The sequence below is a fragment of the Megalops cyprinoides genome, chromosome 14 (assembly GCF_013368585.1).
Source record: "Megalops cyprinoides isolate fMegCyp1 chromosome 14, fMegCyp1.pri, whole genome shotgun sequence".
NCBI lineage: Eukaryota > Metazoa > Chordata > Actinopteri > Elopiformes > Megalopidae > Megalops > Megalops cyprinoides.
The window spans coordinates 4,383,541-4,401,170 of NC_050596.1; the positions used below are offsets into that span (position 1 = coordinate 4,383,541).

At 41.9% G+C, this 17,630-nt stretch overlaps 1 protein-coding gene across 1 annotated transcript; it reads left to right on the plus strand.

Annotated features, from left to right (window-relative positions):
* Nucleotides 1-570: 570 nt before the first annotated feature.
* Nucleotides 571-17,256, plus strand: LOC118789095 (calcium-binding protein 39-like). The gene is made up of 9 exons (XM_036545410.1): nucleotides 571-726; nucleotides 6,441-6,585; nucleotides 8,013-8,177; nucleotides 8,506-8,624; nucleotides 9,529-9,697; nucleotides 10,972-11,031; nucleotides 11,238-11,303; nucleotides 11,870-12,013; nucleotides 13,855-17,256. The coding sequence occupies exons 2-9, from the start codon at nucleotides 6,484-6,486 to the stop codon at nucleotides 14,032-14,034; spliced, it is 1,005 nt and encodes a 334-aa protein (XP_036401303.1). The 5' UTR covers nucleotides 571-726; nucleotides 6,441-6,483; the 3' UTR covers nucleotides 14,035-17,256.
* The last annotated feature ends 374 nt before the right edge of the window (nucleotides 17,257-17,630 follow it).

Below are 17,630 nucleotides of genomic sequence, written 5' to 3' on the forward strand. Positions count from 1 at the left end.
CAGTCACGTACCAAGTGTCACCTTACAACGCGAACCATAAAAAAATAAGAATTTATCTGAAGATGTGGATGACTCAGAATTAGTGACGCAGTGGGATTTGAACATACTGTAATGTGTCTTGTCCTAACGCGGTCGTCCCCGTCATACCCGCGCCGGCTTATGTGTGTGTGTGTGTCAGAAACTACCACTTGACAGTGTCTCAGCATGTATATTTGGATGATGAAGTTATTGCAAAACTCGTGTCAGCTATGGGGCTCAATAATGAATCTGAATAAATACAAAAGGACGATGATTAATCTAGAAAATCCAATTGTCACAAAATGACTGTGTGACATACACGTCATTTTTGTTCATAATGATTATTGGCGCATTACTAAAACCGTCCAGTTATTACTATTTGTTTATGGTTATATACTTATTGCTGCCAAAATACGTACGCATTATACTGGTATGTGTATACCTGGATCAAGAGGAAAACAGCCCTCGTTCATAACCGATAGGCGGGAGCGCTGTTGAGTATTCAGCAGATCTCCGTCCGCGAAATTCTGTACTGCCCTCTTAAATGAGTCCGCAATATTCAATTCGCTCATACACACGTTCCTCTGACGTTTAGCCCAGTGTACACATCGCTGGCGTGACCAGAAAAAGCTGCTCGATTACACTGAAACAAGCCAGCCAGCAAGATATCCGAGTGGAAAAAAAAGATACAAAACATAACCTTGCTCTGTAAGTACAAGCCATTAATGAAATCCGAGCGGGATCGGTCGTATTTGCTGTCGGATGTTGATTCATTTCATACCGCTTTTGATACTGTTTCAAACTTGCATCGAAGGGACACAGATTTAGCTAAAATGAAACAATGGAACGAACTAATCGTTATCAATCTGTTCGACTGTCATTCCCTTGAGCCTCGTACAGCAGTGATTTAGTGTATGCTGTGCGCATGTCAGGCTTCAGTCCTGCTAAAGGAAGCCAATCTCACCAGTTTTGTGTCGAACGCAGAAACGGTTCCGTACATGTGTTTTCCTACATATCGTCCGTCCTGTTAGCTTGCTAACTAACATTACATTTCATAGTTATGTTGGTATGTCATCGTCCCATCCGCTTTGAATCTCCAGTAAACATGTTTGTGATCCTATTCAGCCATTCACATTGCTACATCCGAGTACATACCGATGGCATGCACTGACTGTGTGCACTCTGGCGTTTTGTTTGCGCTTTTATTCTTTTTTGCGTCGCGCTCGTATGCTGACAGGAACGCGCAAAAGCGAGTAAAGAGCCGTGTAAACACATCGGCGATTAGCTACATCAATGCTATTATCTTCTCAAATACTATCTGTTTAAGCACTACAAGCAACCACTTAGCTAATCAAACACCGCTCGCCGAAAAGCTCCTTTGGTTGACGTCTGACCTTGAATTAAACGTGAAGTTAGAATTCACATTTGCGATGAATTGTCTTCCATGTATCTAGAAACGCTAGCTAGCGAGCTAACGTATCGTAAAACTGGGCTGTATGTTCATTTTCAGTTGACTATTTTTGTTATTAACCATTTTAGCGCTTAAACATATACGGTTCGGCTCATGTCGAACTACCCGTCATCTCGTTGTGTGGATATATAGGCATTCCGTATTCCAAGACTCATGGCCGCTGGCGCAGTGATGGACCACATTCTGCCTGTTAACGATTTAAAGTTGTGTTAAGGGCACGCCTTGTAAATGTCCCAGAGCACACACACACATGGTATGAGTATGTAGTACGGTTTCTGTTAAGTTGTTGCGCTTTATTTTATTTTCCTTTCTACAAATTCCACTTTTTCCTTTGTATCATTGCTTGATACAGAAGAGTATTTTGTGTTTGCTACAGAGGTAGCTAATGAGAAAAATCGCAAAGTTACGCGCACTACTATAGTTTAAAGTATGTTTTCGGATGTGTCTGTTGTTTCCGTTCCCTATGTTTAAGTAAGACGTGAAGGTGGACGGATTATTTCTCAGTGCTACATGTTTAGCGCTTGGCAATACTTTTGGTATCATGGTGACGATTATGCCTTTGGGGAAAGCTTTTATATTACACACAACCCGATTAGCCAGAATTAGCCCGTCTGAGCTCTGAGTTTATGTCGTTTCTGCTTTTTATTTTTACTTTGTTTGTCCACTGTGTTCATCCTTACTTTCGTTGCCCACCAAATTTCCCGAATTATACTAATCGAGGATGATTTCAAGACGTCGAGAAAGAATGTTTGAGTAATGACAGTGCTGGCACTCAGAAGAGACAGGTTTATGCCCTCTGTGACTGAGAAATCAATGAATTGCTGTAGCGATTGCAAACACGGAAGGAGAAGACAGCTTTGCAGACTGTGTTAACATTGAAAATAGTGAGGTGGTGGATATCCTATACTGTTTGTCATGTGCTGCCGTTGTAAAGCCTGTGCGCTTGACATAACTCGGGTCAGGTGACTCAGTGCGCATCATCACTGTGTGTGTCAGGACTCTATTCAACATCTGCACTAGATGTGCTGCTCGAGGTGAACATGGAGGGGCGGGGGCGGCAGTGGTATAGGAGGTGGGGCTTATCCTGTATTGGCTCCTACTTGGTGGATGGCACACAGAGAGCCGGTGGCCAGGAACGCCACGCACTCGGTTATTCTGGCACAGGTAGTACCAATCAGTCACAGCAATTCCACTGGCACAGATACTGTGTCCCTTTTCAGTTTAATTGTAATGTGTGAAGATGTAATGTGTGACAGACTGTGAGCCTGCAGTACAACAATTTGGAAAATGGTAGCTAATTTTACACATTGTATTCTTTCTATACCTGCCATCCTTTTCCAAGCTGAAACAGATATCTTAAGTTTTAAAATACAGAGATATAGTTTACATTTTTACATTGCTTATGGTGGAAAAGCTTTCTCATGGATACAAAGCTGTATCTGCCCCAAGAACTCAAGCAACCAAAACCCCTTTTGTGCTCATGCCCATATGAAAAGGGCTTGTGTCTGCTGCTGTCTGAAGTCTTTGTCAGTATAAAGCAGGCCTCAGAGCCGGAGTCCTCTCCCTTTAAGAGCTGTGGTATTTCTAACCCACAGTAATCCCTGCTTCCTTGATGAAAACAGGCAGAGCTCATATACATTCTCAGTGATATAACATGCTTCATTAAAGCAGCATTACCAACCATTAATCCCAGAGGCTCATGGGAAAGGAGGCCCATGAGCGGTCCCATCCTGGCTGCAGAGGTGAAGTGGGGGCCTCAGTGCTCTGTGTCCCAGGGGTGGTGCTGTTTCGCGGAGTGAAATAAGTGACGATCCCCTGGCTGGCACTCGAAGACCCCCTAGGCAGCTCAGAGGAATGTCTGCAATGTACAAGGGATTACAATTCACAAGCTCGACAGCAATAATAAAAATAACTTCCATCTTTTTTCCATTGAAGTAACACCAAGAAACAACATTCACATTTTTTATATTTCGCATATTTCACACATATATTTGCATGTAATGTGACATACCTTCATCCAGAGTAACCCCCCCCCCCTTTCCAGTCCCACCATTCATGACAGTGGGCTGCTGTTTGACCATTGTCATGGCAACCATGTGTATGTTAGCGAAGTTCTTTCAGGACATTGACATGTATTTTGTAGCTGTCTGTTACTGGCCTTTGATCCGCTGGCCCTGGTATGTTGCAGATTCAGTTCCCAAACGGGGCACTGTTGTTGTACTCCTGAGAAAAGCACTTATTCTCAGCTGCTTCAGCATGTACCCAGCTGTATAAATGAGCAATGTGTCAAAAATCTAAACTTTGGAAGTTACTGTGGATAAGGCTATCTGCTTAGCTTATTATTATTATTATTATTATTATTAATAATAATAATAATAATAATAATAATATTATGTCTATACAGCTGGTTTACTAAAGACAGGTGCGCTGGTCACAACAGGTGATCAAGTGTTTGAAATTGAGGTTCAGTCAAGCATATCTGAAAAGGAGACACAAGCAGTCACTACTTCAAGAAATACTGCACACAATCTTCACACTTAAGTGCAAATCGATAAGTGCAGGCATAATGTCTGGGATCTTTCATTTGAATAAGTTGCAGGAGATGTTTTTTTCTCCCTGCTGGTCTGTGTGAAAGAAGAACAGAAGCTGTAAGTGTTTTCACCACCCAAGGGTGTGTCCAACAGAAATATTTTGTATATGTGTGTGTGTGTGTGTGTGCACGTAGGTGGATTTGTGTGAGTGTGAGCTAACTCCTCAGATGTTGAGTAACTGAGTGTGTTTCACTCGTAGCAGGGAGGAGGGTGACAGCATGTTAACGCAGCACCACACAGCAAAACTGAGCCTGAAGTCTGTCACTGTCTGACAGGCTCTTCCCTGAGGGTTAGTTCACAGGACTCCCAGAGACGGCGGATTCTGCCCCCTCCTCTCTGTTGGCGATTCTCTTTTAACACTTCTGGTGTATGCTGGCATAGAAAGGAGGCTGGGGCATGTTTGTAGTTGTGTATCGTTTTTTAATCGTTTTGCTGATATAACCTCATAAATGTGCCAAAGTGCAAACCAAATTAGTGGGACAACTGTGCATGTTCTGACAAAAACGTCAGCACAAAAATGAGGCAAAAATCAACCTGCATACCATCCCGTGACCCACACAACTACATTCAACAACACCTCAGTTCAGCAAAAAGCATGATTTTAGGCTACTGCTCTGGGTTCAGGAAGTGCAAAACCAGAAGAGCATACTGACACTTCTGTCAGCTCAGACCGGCATTAGATATAACATGGTCTGTCCTTTTAAAATGTCATCAGTACCATTGAAAGCTTGTCACGTTTGAGAGGCTAACATTCCCACAGCATGTTGGCTATTGATGTTAAGCTTGTGCATTTGTTTGCTGTAGCCGCTGTTCAGCACAGTCTGAGGAAGGCAGATTCCTAGCTACAAGGTGATATGTAGATATGGCTCCTCTCGCAGTGTGTTTGACTTGTTTACTTCATGTATTGACTGGAGCACAATTGGAGCATTTATCTGAGCCCACGAGGGGCCTCGTGGGAGTATTTGTTACTTCCTGGCTCGCTACTAAAGTTGCTTTTAGGTCTCTGACCTAACTTTCAAATGACTTGTCTCTCATGACAGTTTTTGCCTTGTGAATGACTCAGTTTATGTCCAAATGCAGGCTCTTGGTTCATTGCTATATAGAGCGAATTTGGGGGTAAACCTAATATTTGGCTAAATTTCACAACTATATATTTAAGAGTCGATTAAAAGTAAACACGTTTATGGGTAGACCTTTTGCCTACAATCCTTTGCTTAGGTCATGGGAACGGATGGACTGGTGAGTAGGTTGTTATGGAAATTTTATATCTGTTTGACACCAGCGTTCAGCATAGGAAAGGTATATTTAAAGGTGCTAGGCCCACCATTCTTTAGCATCACAAGAAATACAGTTTGACCCTCAGCTGGAGTGGCAGATGATAATACAGTACACATATGTGTGCCATTGTGACACCTCCCCTGCACTCTCTGTATTTATAGTAATCTGCTGTGGTACTGGCCTATGTGTAGGCCATCCTCTCTGAATGTACTGAGTGATGTCTGTAATTAAAGAGCCATTGGAGGCCTGCTTATGTTGTGACTCTGATGTTTCTCAGAGATGGGTTTGTAGTAGTTTGAAGTGGTTTTTTGTAATGTAGGCTTTATCTGTCGTGACCCTTTGAATCCTTGTGGGTGTATCCTTTTTATCTGGTGGGCACATGAATAAGTAGGTAACTTCTCCTTTCGAATGAAGCATTTGTGGTGAACAAGCAGGTAATAGCTGGACAGTAGTGTGGTGTGGTAAGGTGCAGGGCTTGTAAATGAAAGGTTGTTGATTTGATTCCCCGCTGGGGCACTGCAGTTGTACCTTTGTATTTAACCCACAATTGCCTCAATAAATATCCAGCTCTATAAAATGTAATGTAATGTGAAATCTGCTGTTGCTGTTGCTCTGGATAAGAGTGTCTGCTAAATTACAGTAGTAAAATGTAATGTAATATGATGACTTTCCCCAGAGATCAAAGCTCTGTCCCAGTTATCTGTATGTATACTTGCAAGCATCAGAGTAGGCCCTATTTGTTGTTTTAATCTCACCTTGTGGGGTTGTGCTTTTGTGAGGATGAACATATAGTGTCACCTGAGATTCTGTTTTTTCTGTGAATGAGCAGGTAACCTTACATTGAGGGTGGTGTATTTGCGGTGAAGGAACAGGTGACCTCACCATGTGGGTCATGCTTTTGTGATAACGAGCAGGTGACCTCACCTTGCGGGTCGTGCTTTTGTGATAACGAGCAGATGACCTTACCCTGCAGGTCATGCTTTTGTGAAGAACAAGCAGGTGACCTCGCCTTGTGGGTGGTGTATTTGTGGCGAAGGAGCAGGTGACCTCACCTTGCGGGTCACCTTGTGTTGGTGTCCCAGCAGGCTCAGCGCTCACGCAAGACACGAGAGGACGCCCGCTGCCATGCCGCTGTTCGGGAAATCCCACAAGAGCCCCGCTGACATCGTGAGAACGCTGAAGGAGAACATGGCCATTCTGGTGAAGCAGGACAAGAAGACGGACAAGGTACGGTGCAGTGAACGTCACAAAGATGGATGTCACATTGCTGTGGATCATGATAATGTGTCAATGTGAACCACAGAAACTGATTTTATACATTACATTACATGCATTTAGCAGACACTCTTATCCAGAGCAACTTCCAGCACAAGAGAACAGAAGTGTATCCATCCATGTTAAATAAGCAACAGTGTCAGACCAGGCTAACAACACTTCCAGACCAGATAGTGCAAGCACAACACCATTTAAGCATTACCACAACTTGTGCTGATGTGAAAGTAGACAGCCTAGAAAACTAACAAAAGTTGTTAAGTACATATACTTCCATATATTTGAATGTCACTAAGTCACCATAACATAATTATGATCACATTAACCATAACACCTAGTGATACTACATGTAAATATGCAACAAGTAATACTAGGACATTGTCACATTAATGTGGATCATGATAATGCTTTAGTGTGGAGCACAGAAACAGATTTTTGTATGCAGCCTTTGTGTGTGTAAATTCTCCCTTGAAGCAGTGCTGTCTGTGAATTGTAAAGTGTTTGCCATACCACACTGCGCATGCTAGCAGGGACACATGAGGTCAGCAGGAAACACGGCAGTTGCATGGCTGTGTCCCGGGCACGCCGCGTGCTGTGCCTGGGTCAGTTTGGTTACTGCTCGCTGTCGTACCTGACACGGGGGCGTGAAAGTAGCACCGCCGTCACTCATTTACACGCCCCCGCGAAGGCAGTTCCCCCCGCCCTCATGCTGGGGTGTGTTCTGGGGGAACATGGAGACCTGGCTCGGCTGTTGCATCCCAGTGTTGCAGGCCTCAACGTGAGCTCATTGGAATGAGCAGACTGAGTGTCTCCCTCTAGTGGTGCTCTCTAGGAAATACACTTTTGTTTTCACCAGTTCTTGGATGTGGCAATTTCATGTTGTTTTTTTTGCCATTTTCTCTCCTCATTTTCATTATTTCTTCAGATATTACTTGTACAGTTTGATTAACTCAGTCTAGCATTTTTTATTCCTTATGGAGTCTCAATAAAGTCCAGAAACAGTATCACAGGTGTCGATGTGAAGTGTGTGTCTATGAGCAGAACGTGTGTGCAAGGGAGGGTTTAGTTAAAGTGTGTATCTGAGCAGGATGTATGAGGGTTGATTTGTGTAGATGTGAACTGTGTGTCTGTGCAGGATGCGTGAGAGTTGGTTAGTGTGGATGTGAAATGTGTATCTGTGCAGGATGTGCATGGGTCAGTGGGTGTGGATGGAAGCTGTATCTGTGCAGTTGTAGGTGGGTCAGTGGGTGTGGATGGAAACTGTGTATCTGTGCAGGATGCGTGAGGGTTGGTTAGTGTGGATGTGAAATGTGTATCTGTGCAGGATGTGTGTGGGTCTATGGGTGTATGTGTGAAGCAGTGTGTGCCTGTATCTCCCCCAGGCTTCAGAGGAGGTGTCTAAGTGTCTGGTGGCAATGAAAGAGATCCTTTACGGGACCAACGATAAGGAGCCGCACACAGAGACGGTGGCCCAGCTGGCCCAGGAGCTCTACAACAGTGGCCTGCTCATCCTGCTAGTGGAAAACCTACAAGTCATTGACTTTGAGGTGAGGACCACACAAAATCAGGCACCCCTCTGTTAGAACCCACAGCCCTCTGACTGCATGTGTTCTCACAGGTGGCAGTGTGGTGTAGTGGTTAAAGTTCTTAACCTGCAATCCAGGGGTTGCAGGTTTGATTCTCAGGTGGGGCACAGCTGTCATACCCTTAACCTGGGGTGTTTCAGTATATGTTCAGCGATGTAACTGAATACGTAAAAAAGAAAAAACCTTGTAAAGTTGCTAGGCATTTCTCAAAAAGGCAATCTCAAAAAGGCAAGAGAGAACATGAAAGTTAGGCAGTGAACATTGTATGAAAGCCTCTACTCCTGTGCAGGGGAAGAAGGATGTGTGTCAGATCTTCAACAACATTCTGAGGAGACAGATTGGGACCCGGAGCCCCACCGTGGAGTACTTCTGCTCCCACCAGGAGGTGCTGTTCATCCTGCTGAAGGGGTGGGTACCTTACGCCAGGAACAGGACAGCGTGGTCCAATGAACCTGGGCTTTATGCACACCACGCACCGTCAATCACTTGGTCTGATCCAATCAGAGGCCTTCACGCACCATAGCCACATGAAATACTTGATACAGATCAAGGTGGTCACTGATGACATGTAGTGACGTTTTGGGGTTCATGAAAGCATGTTGCCCTTTGATGCTTATTTCTCAGTTCTATCAGAGCTCTCTGGAGGCCTGCCTGTGTAAAAACTGTTTGCTCTGAAGCTCAGGTGATGAGAGACTATGGGGCGGGCATTGCCCCCTCTCCCTCTCCTCACAGGTGGCCCTGAACTGCAGAATTACGCTGTGGGAGGTTTTTTTTTGTTATTAACCTTAATTTTATATTTACATTTAAATGTATACATTTGGCAGATGCTTTTATCCAAAGCGACCTACAAGTGAGGCAGAGTACAACACAAGAAAAAGCCATATAAGGAGTCAACAAAATTAGAAGTGCTGCTTGACAAAGTTTCAGTAGTTGGCCAGACAAGGTACAAGCTGACTGGTAGAGACACAAGTGCATTAATCCATGATTGCATTTACTAGGAAGGTCCCATTAATATAAAGAATCTCTTTTGCAAGGGAGGCCTGACCGAGAGGCAGCACAATTAAAACCACATTCAACACAAAAAAGTAAATATAACATAGCTAAAATATGGGTATTATAAACACACACTTGTAAATAAACCTGATGTAGCAACATGTGTGTAAAATACCAAAATTGAAGCAAGAGCTGCTTTCAGAGAGAATGTGTAATAACTCCTGTGTAAAATCAGACAATGAAATGGGGGACTTGTGTTTTGAGCCTGGCCTGCAGCCCATTCCAGGTTTGTGATAACACAAACACATGTGCCGCGCAGGTACGAGACCCCCCAGGTGGCCCTGAACTGCGGGATTATGCTGCGGGAGTGCATCCGACATGAGCCACTGGCCAAGGTGGTCCTGCACTCGGAGCACTTCCGGGACTTCTTCCACTATGTGGAGATGTCCACCTTCGACATCGCATCTGACGCCTTCGCTACCTTCAAGGTCAGCCGTGGCCATTCAGGGCAGTTTGACTGTGACCTCAGTCGCTGAGTTGTTTTTTTTTTTGCTGTTACTGTGTTGGCCTAGATATAGGGCAATTTTGTGCTCCAATATATACTTTTTGAAAGCTTGTCCAGTATTGGTGGGCAAGTCAGACTTGCTAATGCTAAATGGAGGGAGGTAGCATTATTAGCCAAAGCGATATCGGTGGAAAGAGTGTTTTATCAACAGCTGTGGTGTGTAGTTACAGTGGTAGGGAAATGGGCAAGCCTACCATCAGTGACCATGTTTAAAAAGTGGATCAGAAGCTGGGTCCACAAGTGTCCACAACATTGGGAAGTAGTTCCAATGCCAATGCTAATTTTAAGCATCAAATGACTAACAGAATACGGTGTGACCAAAAATAATGCTGAGGAAGAGACAGGTCAAAAGTGAGACTTTTGACCGTTAATTCTCAGAAGAAAGCATTTTGCAAACATAAGTGCTGTCGATTAGAAGAGATAAACAAGAGGGTCCTCAAATCTGGGATCAAGAAACAGAAAAAGGGGATGCCAATTACCAGTGCAGTAATGTTTTAATCTTCTTAGATGACAAACATGAGCTCTGCTGGATTACTTACCCTGTCTATGGGGAGTAAGAAGGTGTTTTTTCCTCACTGAAGTTGTATTTGGATTGATTTGGCTTATCTTTGAACCCCTCATAGACTGGACTGAACTTTTTTTGGGGGGTGGGTACCTGTAATCACTGCCCCTCTAAAGCAATGGAGCACTCACCTGTAAAACTGCACTAAACTGCTACGGGTTTACCTTACCACATATTTAACTCCATAATAAACAGTGGAAACCAGTCATTATTTGTGTATGGTAATCCCTGCTCATGTTTACACTCTCATAAATGCACACAAAGTGGTTTGCCAGCCATTTCCCATTTTAGAGTGAGTTGACAGGATTTGCCATGTATTGTTTTAGCTGATTACCCTGTTATTTTATCAGCCTCACTGGGTCCCTGCAGCTGTTGGCCTACATTCTCCTAATGGTTGTAATAAACCTGCCTTTATTACCACTACCATTATCTTACCACATTTTTTAAATTTCATTTTTTCAAAATTCTGTTCATGGGGTCACCCAATAATTAAGGTTCTATTTAGGCCAATGTGGTATTCATGTTTGAATTTCCTGAATGTTCAAAGGTTACTACACCATTTATAAATTCTGATGTCATATACACTGATTAATGCTGAAATAGATTTTGAAACATACATTGTTTTTCTCATACAGGATTTGCTCACAAGACACAAGGTTCTGGTGGCAGAGTATTTGGAACAGAACTATGATGCCGTAAGTACAGTGATTCTGAAAATTCTCTGGCAGGGAAATAAGCATTTACCCTGCAGGAGTGGAATACTGGCAGGGTCTTTCTTATGAAGTTTGAACCAGTAAAATAAAAAAGCTGTGACACTTTTGTGCTAACTTATAATGTCCATATGAGGCAGAATCTGTAGGTTGCCGTCCTGTTTACATTGTGTGGATTTTTGTGGTTACAGGTTTTCGCAGACTATGAGAAGCTGCTACACTCTGAGAACTACGTCACAAAGAGGCAGTCACTGAAGGTGTGCAATCTTTCTTCTCTCTGTGACAGGTTACAACTGTCGGATTGCCACGATCCTTCTACCTTTTACTGTTAAATCACATAGGCTTAGAGTGGGGTTTGCAAGGACAGCAACAGTGATGTGGTTCAGGTAGAGTGAAATGGAATAGAACCACAGCTGTAATTTCATGTTGATTAATGTATGGGCACAAAGCACAGTGATGGCAGTCTTGTAGAATAGACGGTGGTCTGAAGGGAGTCTCTTTGACAATTTGTTTAAGAATTAGACACAAAGACGGTATTTGATGGATTGTACAACAGATACAAAGCAACCGAGTGTGCTTGTGATCTTCGATAATGAAGCATTGGTAATCATTTTAAACCTTATCCATGTTGTGTGGCTATTAGTTTTCATAAGCACCATCTTGCTCACCAATAGATTAACAGTGCCCCCTGCACCCCCCAAGGTCTGAGGGTACGGTGTCAGTGCCCTGAATGGGAATTGAACACGTTCCACTGCTTGCCTGATTGTTGTATGTGTGTGTGTGTGTGTGTGTGTGTGTGTGTGTGTGCATGCTTGTCGCATAGCTGCTGGGAGAGCTGCTGCTGGACAGACACAACTTCACAGTGATGACACGCTACATTAGCAAGCCAGAGAACCTCAAGCTCATGATGAACCTGCTGAGGGACAAGAGCCCCAACATCCAGTTCGAGGCCTTCCACGTCTTCAAGGTAGGGTCCCATAGTGAGGGAGGGGGGTTTTAGCTTCATTTCCACCTGAAAAGTTGGCACTGCCATTTTGGATATTAATATGGATTCATTTATATGCCTATAATTAGACTTTTTTTTCCTTAGTGGGATTATTTTTTTTCCCAGTGTCCATTTACAGTTAGGTCTATAAGTATTTGGACAGTGACACAATTTTCATGATTTTGGCTCTGTACCCTACATTAAATGAAGCAATCAACATGTGATTGAAGTGCAGACTTTCAGCTTTAATTCAAGGAAAATATCATATAAACCTTTTTTCCAGAATTACAGTAATTTTTATACATAGTCCCTCCATTTTCAGGGGCTCAAAAGTAATTGGACAAACTAACATAATCATAAATAAAATGATCATTGTTAATACTTGGTTGAAAATCCTTTGCACTGAATGACTGCCTGAAGTCTGGAACACATGGACATCACCAAATTCTGGGTTTCCTCCCTAGTGATGCTTTACCAGGCCATTACAGCAGCTGTCTTAAGTTTCTGCTTGTTTTTGGGTCTTTTTGCCTTCAGTTTTGTCTTCAGCAAGTAAAATGCATGTTCTATTGGGTTGAGGTCAGGTAACTGACTCAGCCATTGAAAAATATTCCACGTCTTTGCCTCAAAAAGCTCTTTGGTTGCTGTCGCAGTATGTTTTGGGTCATTGTCCATCTGTACAGTGAAGCGCCGTCCTATCAGTTTTGCAGCATTTGGCTGAATCTGAGCAGATAGTATAGCCTTATACACTTCAGAATTCATCCTGCTGCTTCTGTCAGCAGTGATATCATCAATAAACTCTAGTAACCCAGTTCCATTGGCAGCCATACATGCCTATACCATATCACTGCTTTTACCATGTTTCACAGATGATGTGGTACGCTTTGGATCATGAGCCATTCCTTCCTTTCTCCATACTCCTCCAGAACTGGGAGGGCTTTTTTATATGTTTTCTGGCAAACTCTAATCTGGCCTTCCTGCACCTTGTGGTAAACCCTCTGTATTTACTTTCATGAAGTCTTCTCTTAATTGTAGACTTTGACAATAATATGCCTACCTCCTGGAGAGTGTTTCTGACTTGGCTAGCTGTTGTGAAGGGGTTTTCCTCACCAAGGAAAGAATTTTGCGATCATCCTCCACAGATGTCTTCCATGGTCGTTCAGGCCTTGTGGTGTTCCTTAGCTCACCTGTGCATTCCTTCCTTTTAAGATTGTTGATTTGGCCACTCCTAATGTTTCTGCTATCTCTCTCATGGGTTTGTTTTGTTTTTTCAGCCTAATGACGGCCTGCTTTACTTGCATTGACAGCTCTTTGGACCTCATATTGAGAGTTCACAGCAACAGCTTCCAAATGCAAATTCCACATTTGCAATCAACTCCTGTTTAATTGAAAGAACGAGGGAACTGCCCATACCTGGAAACAGCTTCTCGGTTGATTGTCCAATTACTTTTGAGCCCCTGAAAATGGGGGGGGGGGGCTATGTATAAAATTGCTGTAATTCTTAATGGTTTATATGATATTTTTGTTAAACTCCTTGAATTAAAGCTGAAAATCTGCACTTCAATCACATCTTGATTGCTTCTTTTAAAATCCATTGTGGTGGCATACAGAGCCAGAAAAATGAAAATTGTGTCACTGTCCAAATACTTAACAACCTAACTGTGTACTGTTGACCTAACCTGCTTAAATGTACAAGAAGTCTTCGTTAAATCTGTCCTTGAGGTAATCTGAATACTGGGTCTGTAGTCAGTTTTGTTGTGTTTGCTGTCTTTTCGTGTGCAATCGTTTTTGCTGATTAATGTTATGTGCTCCTGAATCCCCGCCAGGTGTTTGTTGCCAACCCCAACAAGACCCAGCCAATTGTGGACATCCTCCTGAAGAACCAGACCAAACTAATCGACTTCCTCAGCAACTTCCAGAAGGACCGCACGGATGACGAGCAGTTCAACGATGAGAAGACGTACCTGATCAAGCAGATCCGAGACCTGAAAAAGCCTGCCTCGTAGGCCTCCCAGTTCTCTGCTCCGCCTCCTTTTCTTTTTTTTATTGAGAAAAAAAATAGTCAAAATAATACTTCTATTTAAAATCTTAAAAAAACATTTGTCTCTTCTTAGTTCCTTTGAAAGCTTGCAAAGAATAGTTCTCAATCACAAGATATTCTGTGTCTGGTTTATTCTCACCACTTTTATTGTTTTTTTTTTCACTAGTGCAGTGCCACTGTAGGATTTTATATTTTGAATATGTCATTTGAATGCAATTTCATTCCTTTTGAAGGGGGGGAGAACCAGAGGCTAGAGCTGGCCCAGTGGCAGGTGAACTGGCTTAGTGAGGGAGACTAATGAGATCATCACTATGGTTCTGTTTGAGTTTGCTTCTGTTGTAGACACCAGAAGTTCACCGTGTGACTCCAACAATCTGAAACTGAGCAGTCAAAATGCAGAGGAGTACCTGAAGGAATGATCTGTATGGATTGCTTTTGTACATTTGTTTGGGATCTAAGCAGATTTCCAACTTGTGTTTTATAGTAGAAGAGAGGTCAGCAATCATTATTTATATTAACACTAGTGTCACACGATTGCTTTCTGTTCGTATGTGAGTGTGTGTGTGTGTGTGTGTGTGTGTGTGTGTGTGTGTGTGTGTGTGTGTGTGTGTGTGTGTGTGTGTGTGTGAATTTCAATCCAAACTCAAATTCAGACTTCTTTTTTATTCAATTTGTAATGCTGTAACCTCACATGAAAGTCATAGACCTTTCAATAGAAATGTACTAGCCCAGTTTTCTTATATTCAAGAAGGTTTTTGGGCTGCTCACAAGGAAACAAAAGTACAGTTTATTGTGTTGCCTTTTAAACAGACAAAGCACAAAGGTGCCATAATCTACTTTCTGTTAGAAGAATCTCTGGTGTATTGGGTAGATCTGAAAAGTAAGGCTTTTGTACTGGTTGAACTAGTAATATGATAATTATGATATCACTTAAAGGAGTATTGATTTTGATGTTGAAGGAATATTCCATGGAGAAAAATAATCATTTGATAATATGCCCCTTACTTTTGAAACAGCTGGTAATTTTCTTTCATGTATACAAACAAACATCTTAATACATAATGCAATTACATCCACTGTTTACGTTAACCAGAGACAAGCTTTCCACAGTTTCTTTTTGAGGGGGAAATTGCTCATTGGCACATTACAATATTTATTTACTTAGTAAAGATCCTTAATACAAGGTGATTTGCATAATATCCATTTATATGGAGGAATTTTTACTAAAGCATTTTAGGTTTAGTATCTTGCCCATCGATGCATTGATTGATGCATTGATTCTGTTCTGGATTTGAACCCATGACCCCCTGGTCAAGTTCCCCAACTGCTATGCTGTGTGAAAGTTTTATGCTAAAACAGCTGTGGAAGCACTTGATAGCTGTGCTTGCCCTTAAGTGTACTGAGAGTGGGGAATTTTACAAGGAGACTGCAAGACATGCAGCAGTGTTAAATTTGAGTTTAGAGGTGACCATCTGTTCAAGAAGGTGAAATAGTCACAATTTCCCCTTTGAAAAAAGGAAAGGATGTGCTCCCTTTCTGGATTAACATGGTAGATTCAAGGATATGCACAAATTGTTTGTGTGCCAGTGACATATCATATTGATTTTTACTTCTGACAGAGTGCCCCTTTAAGTCAAATGTATTTAAGACAAATGTGATCAAGTCCTATCCAGGATGACTTACTGATTCTCCTAAAATAATGTTATAGCTGACAGAATGCCCAAACTAGCTTTTGATGAGTCTTTGCATTTGGTATTAAGTTTTAAGCTGATAACAGTACATTTTCTTTTTAATAGGGCTGTTGCACAGCCATGCTTACTTTAAAAATTCTGTACATTTTGGTTTCCTTTGGAGTGTAAAATTTGATTTTTACACACCTGGAGAGTGGCATGATATGGAAACAAAACTACAAAAACATCTTGGCACTTTTTTGGCAACAAATTTAGCAGCTTCTCTATTTCAAGTCAGAGGGGATATGGATATTATTTTTATGACTGGTATTTATATGTGCGTGATCTGTGATTATGATTACATTTTTTATTTGAGATTTTCTTGAGTATGCTAAGAGTGAGCAGAGGCTGGGAAACGGCATGAGCTGAGGGCATAGACTCAAAGCGTGCCTTTGTTTTTCTGTTTTTCCTGCTTTTCTCTCCTTTTTTGTATTTTTAAAACCTTTCCAGGGGGAGCTTAATTTTATTTACAGAAAATATGCTCTGGTTGAACATATTTAGTTTGATTAAGCAATGAACCCCGTAACTCACTATATCTGAGTTCCATTGCTCGTGAAATGACGTGCTCTAAGCTAATGCTACTATTCAGAGAAACAAACACAATATCAGACACATCAGGACCAGGAGATAGACAGCTCAGAGGGGTTCATTCTGCAGAAAAAGTGTGCCATCAAGGTGCAATTAAATGAGGTGGCAAAGTAGAGGAGAAAAGCCAAGGCTTGATGGGACCATAAAGAAGGGTTTTTTGCCTTTTTTTTTTAACAGAATATGACTTGACGTTGAAACAAAATTTGCCATTTAGAGGTCCAGGAAAAATGTATTTGCTTGCTCCTATTTCCATTTAAAATAAACATGGAAAGAGACCAGAGCAAATTGTGTTCTTTTAGATTTCACAGATTTCTGGACAGTCAGGATTGACTAATCCTGAAGAATCCCTGTATATCAAGCTATGATGTGCATGGTCACCACCGATGCCAACAATGCAACAACAATTCTGCATCCTGTTGTATGATTCTAAATGATGAGCTGCAGCATTCATGATTGATCTTAAGAAGTAAATTTCATGCCGCCTTTGGTTTTTCTTGTGTATTACAAATTTTGGTTTGCCAGCTCAAACAAGATGGGAGACGCTGTCACTGTAATACCCACAGTGCATTGCAAAACATATAAAGGATGGAAGGTGGCTAAAGAAGGCCCTTCTGAGACCTGGGCGGGAACAATCAAAACATTCTACCTGAGCCAAATTCAGCAAAATCAGAAATACAGATTTTTGAACTTTCAACATTTTTGTATGTACTAACATGGCAAACAGCAAATCGAAAAAATACATTTATGAATTTTGTTTTTTTTCCCATTCCTGTTATGGCTTCTCATCTGCAGACCCAACACAGCTGTGTATTTCCAACCCACATTAGTGTACCACTTCACCAATAGAGGAAAATAAATGAATATGATTGCCCACATGTTGCTGTGGTCTTCTTTAAAATTTGTTGCACATCTTCCAATGTATTGTTGGAACAGTGGTATCTCTGCTAATATTCTTTATAATGTGGTAGGGACTGTGACTAGAGGAGGTTTCTGAATAACTGAAATGCTTGTAACTTTTATTGCATTTGTATCCAGGAAGGACATGCCTATGAGGTGTCTATTGTGTTTTTAGATGGAGAGATGGACACAAGCACCAGAGAAAAAACACTGAAAACCTGTCAACTCTAATCATAGACAGCAGTGAAGTGAGGTGATGGAAAAAGCCCATATGACAGCATGGCTAAAGTATTCTAATGAAAAGGAAATTAATAAAATGATTTAAGGAGATTTAAATAAAACTCCA

Bases quoted from the DNA above. Each gene is read 5' to 3' on its own strand.
- LOC118789095 (XM_036545410.1), top strand. From the start codon at position 6,484: ATGCCGCTGTTCGGGAAATCCCACAAGAGCCCCGCTGACATCGTGAGA. The intron at 11,032-11,237 runs GTAAGTACAGTG...TTGTGGTTACAG, and splicing joins TGGAACAGAACTATGATGCC to GTTTTCGCAGACTATGAGAA. The intron at 12,014-13,854 runs GTAGGGTCCCAT...AATCCCCGCCAG, and splicing joins AGGCCTTCCACGTCTTCAAG to GTGTTTGTTGCCAACCCCAA.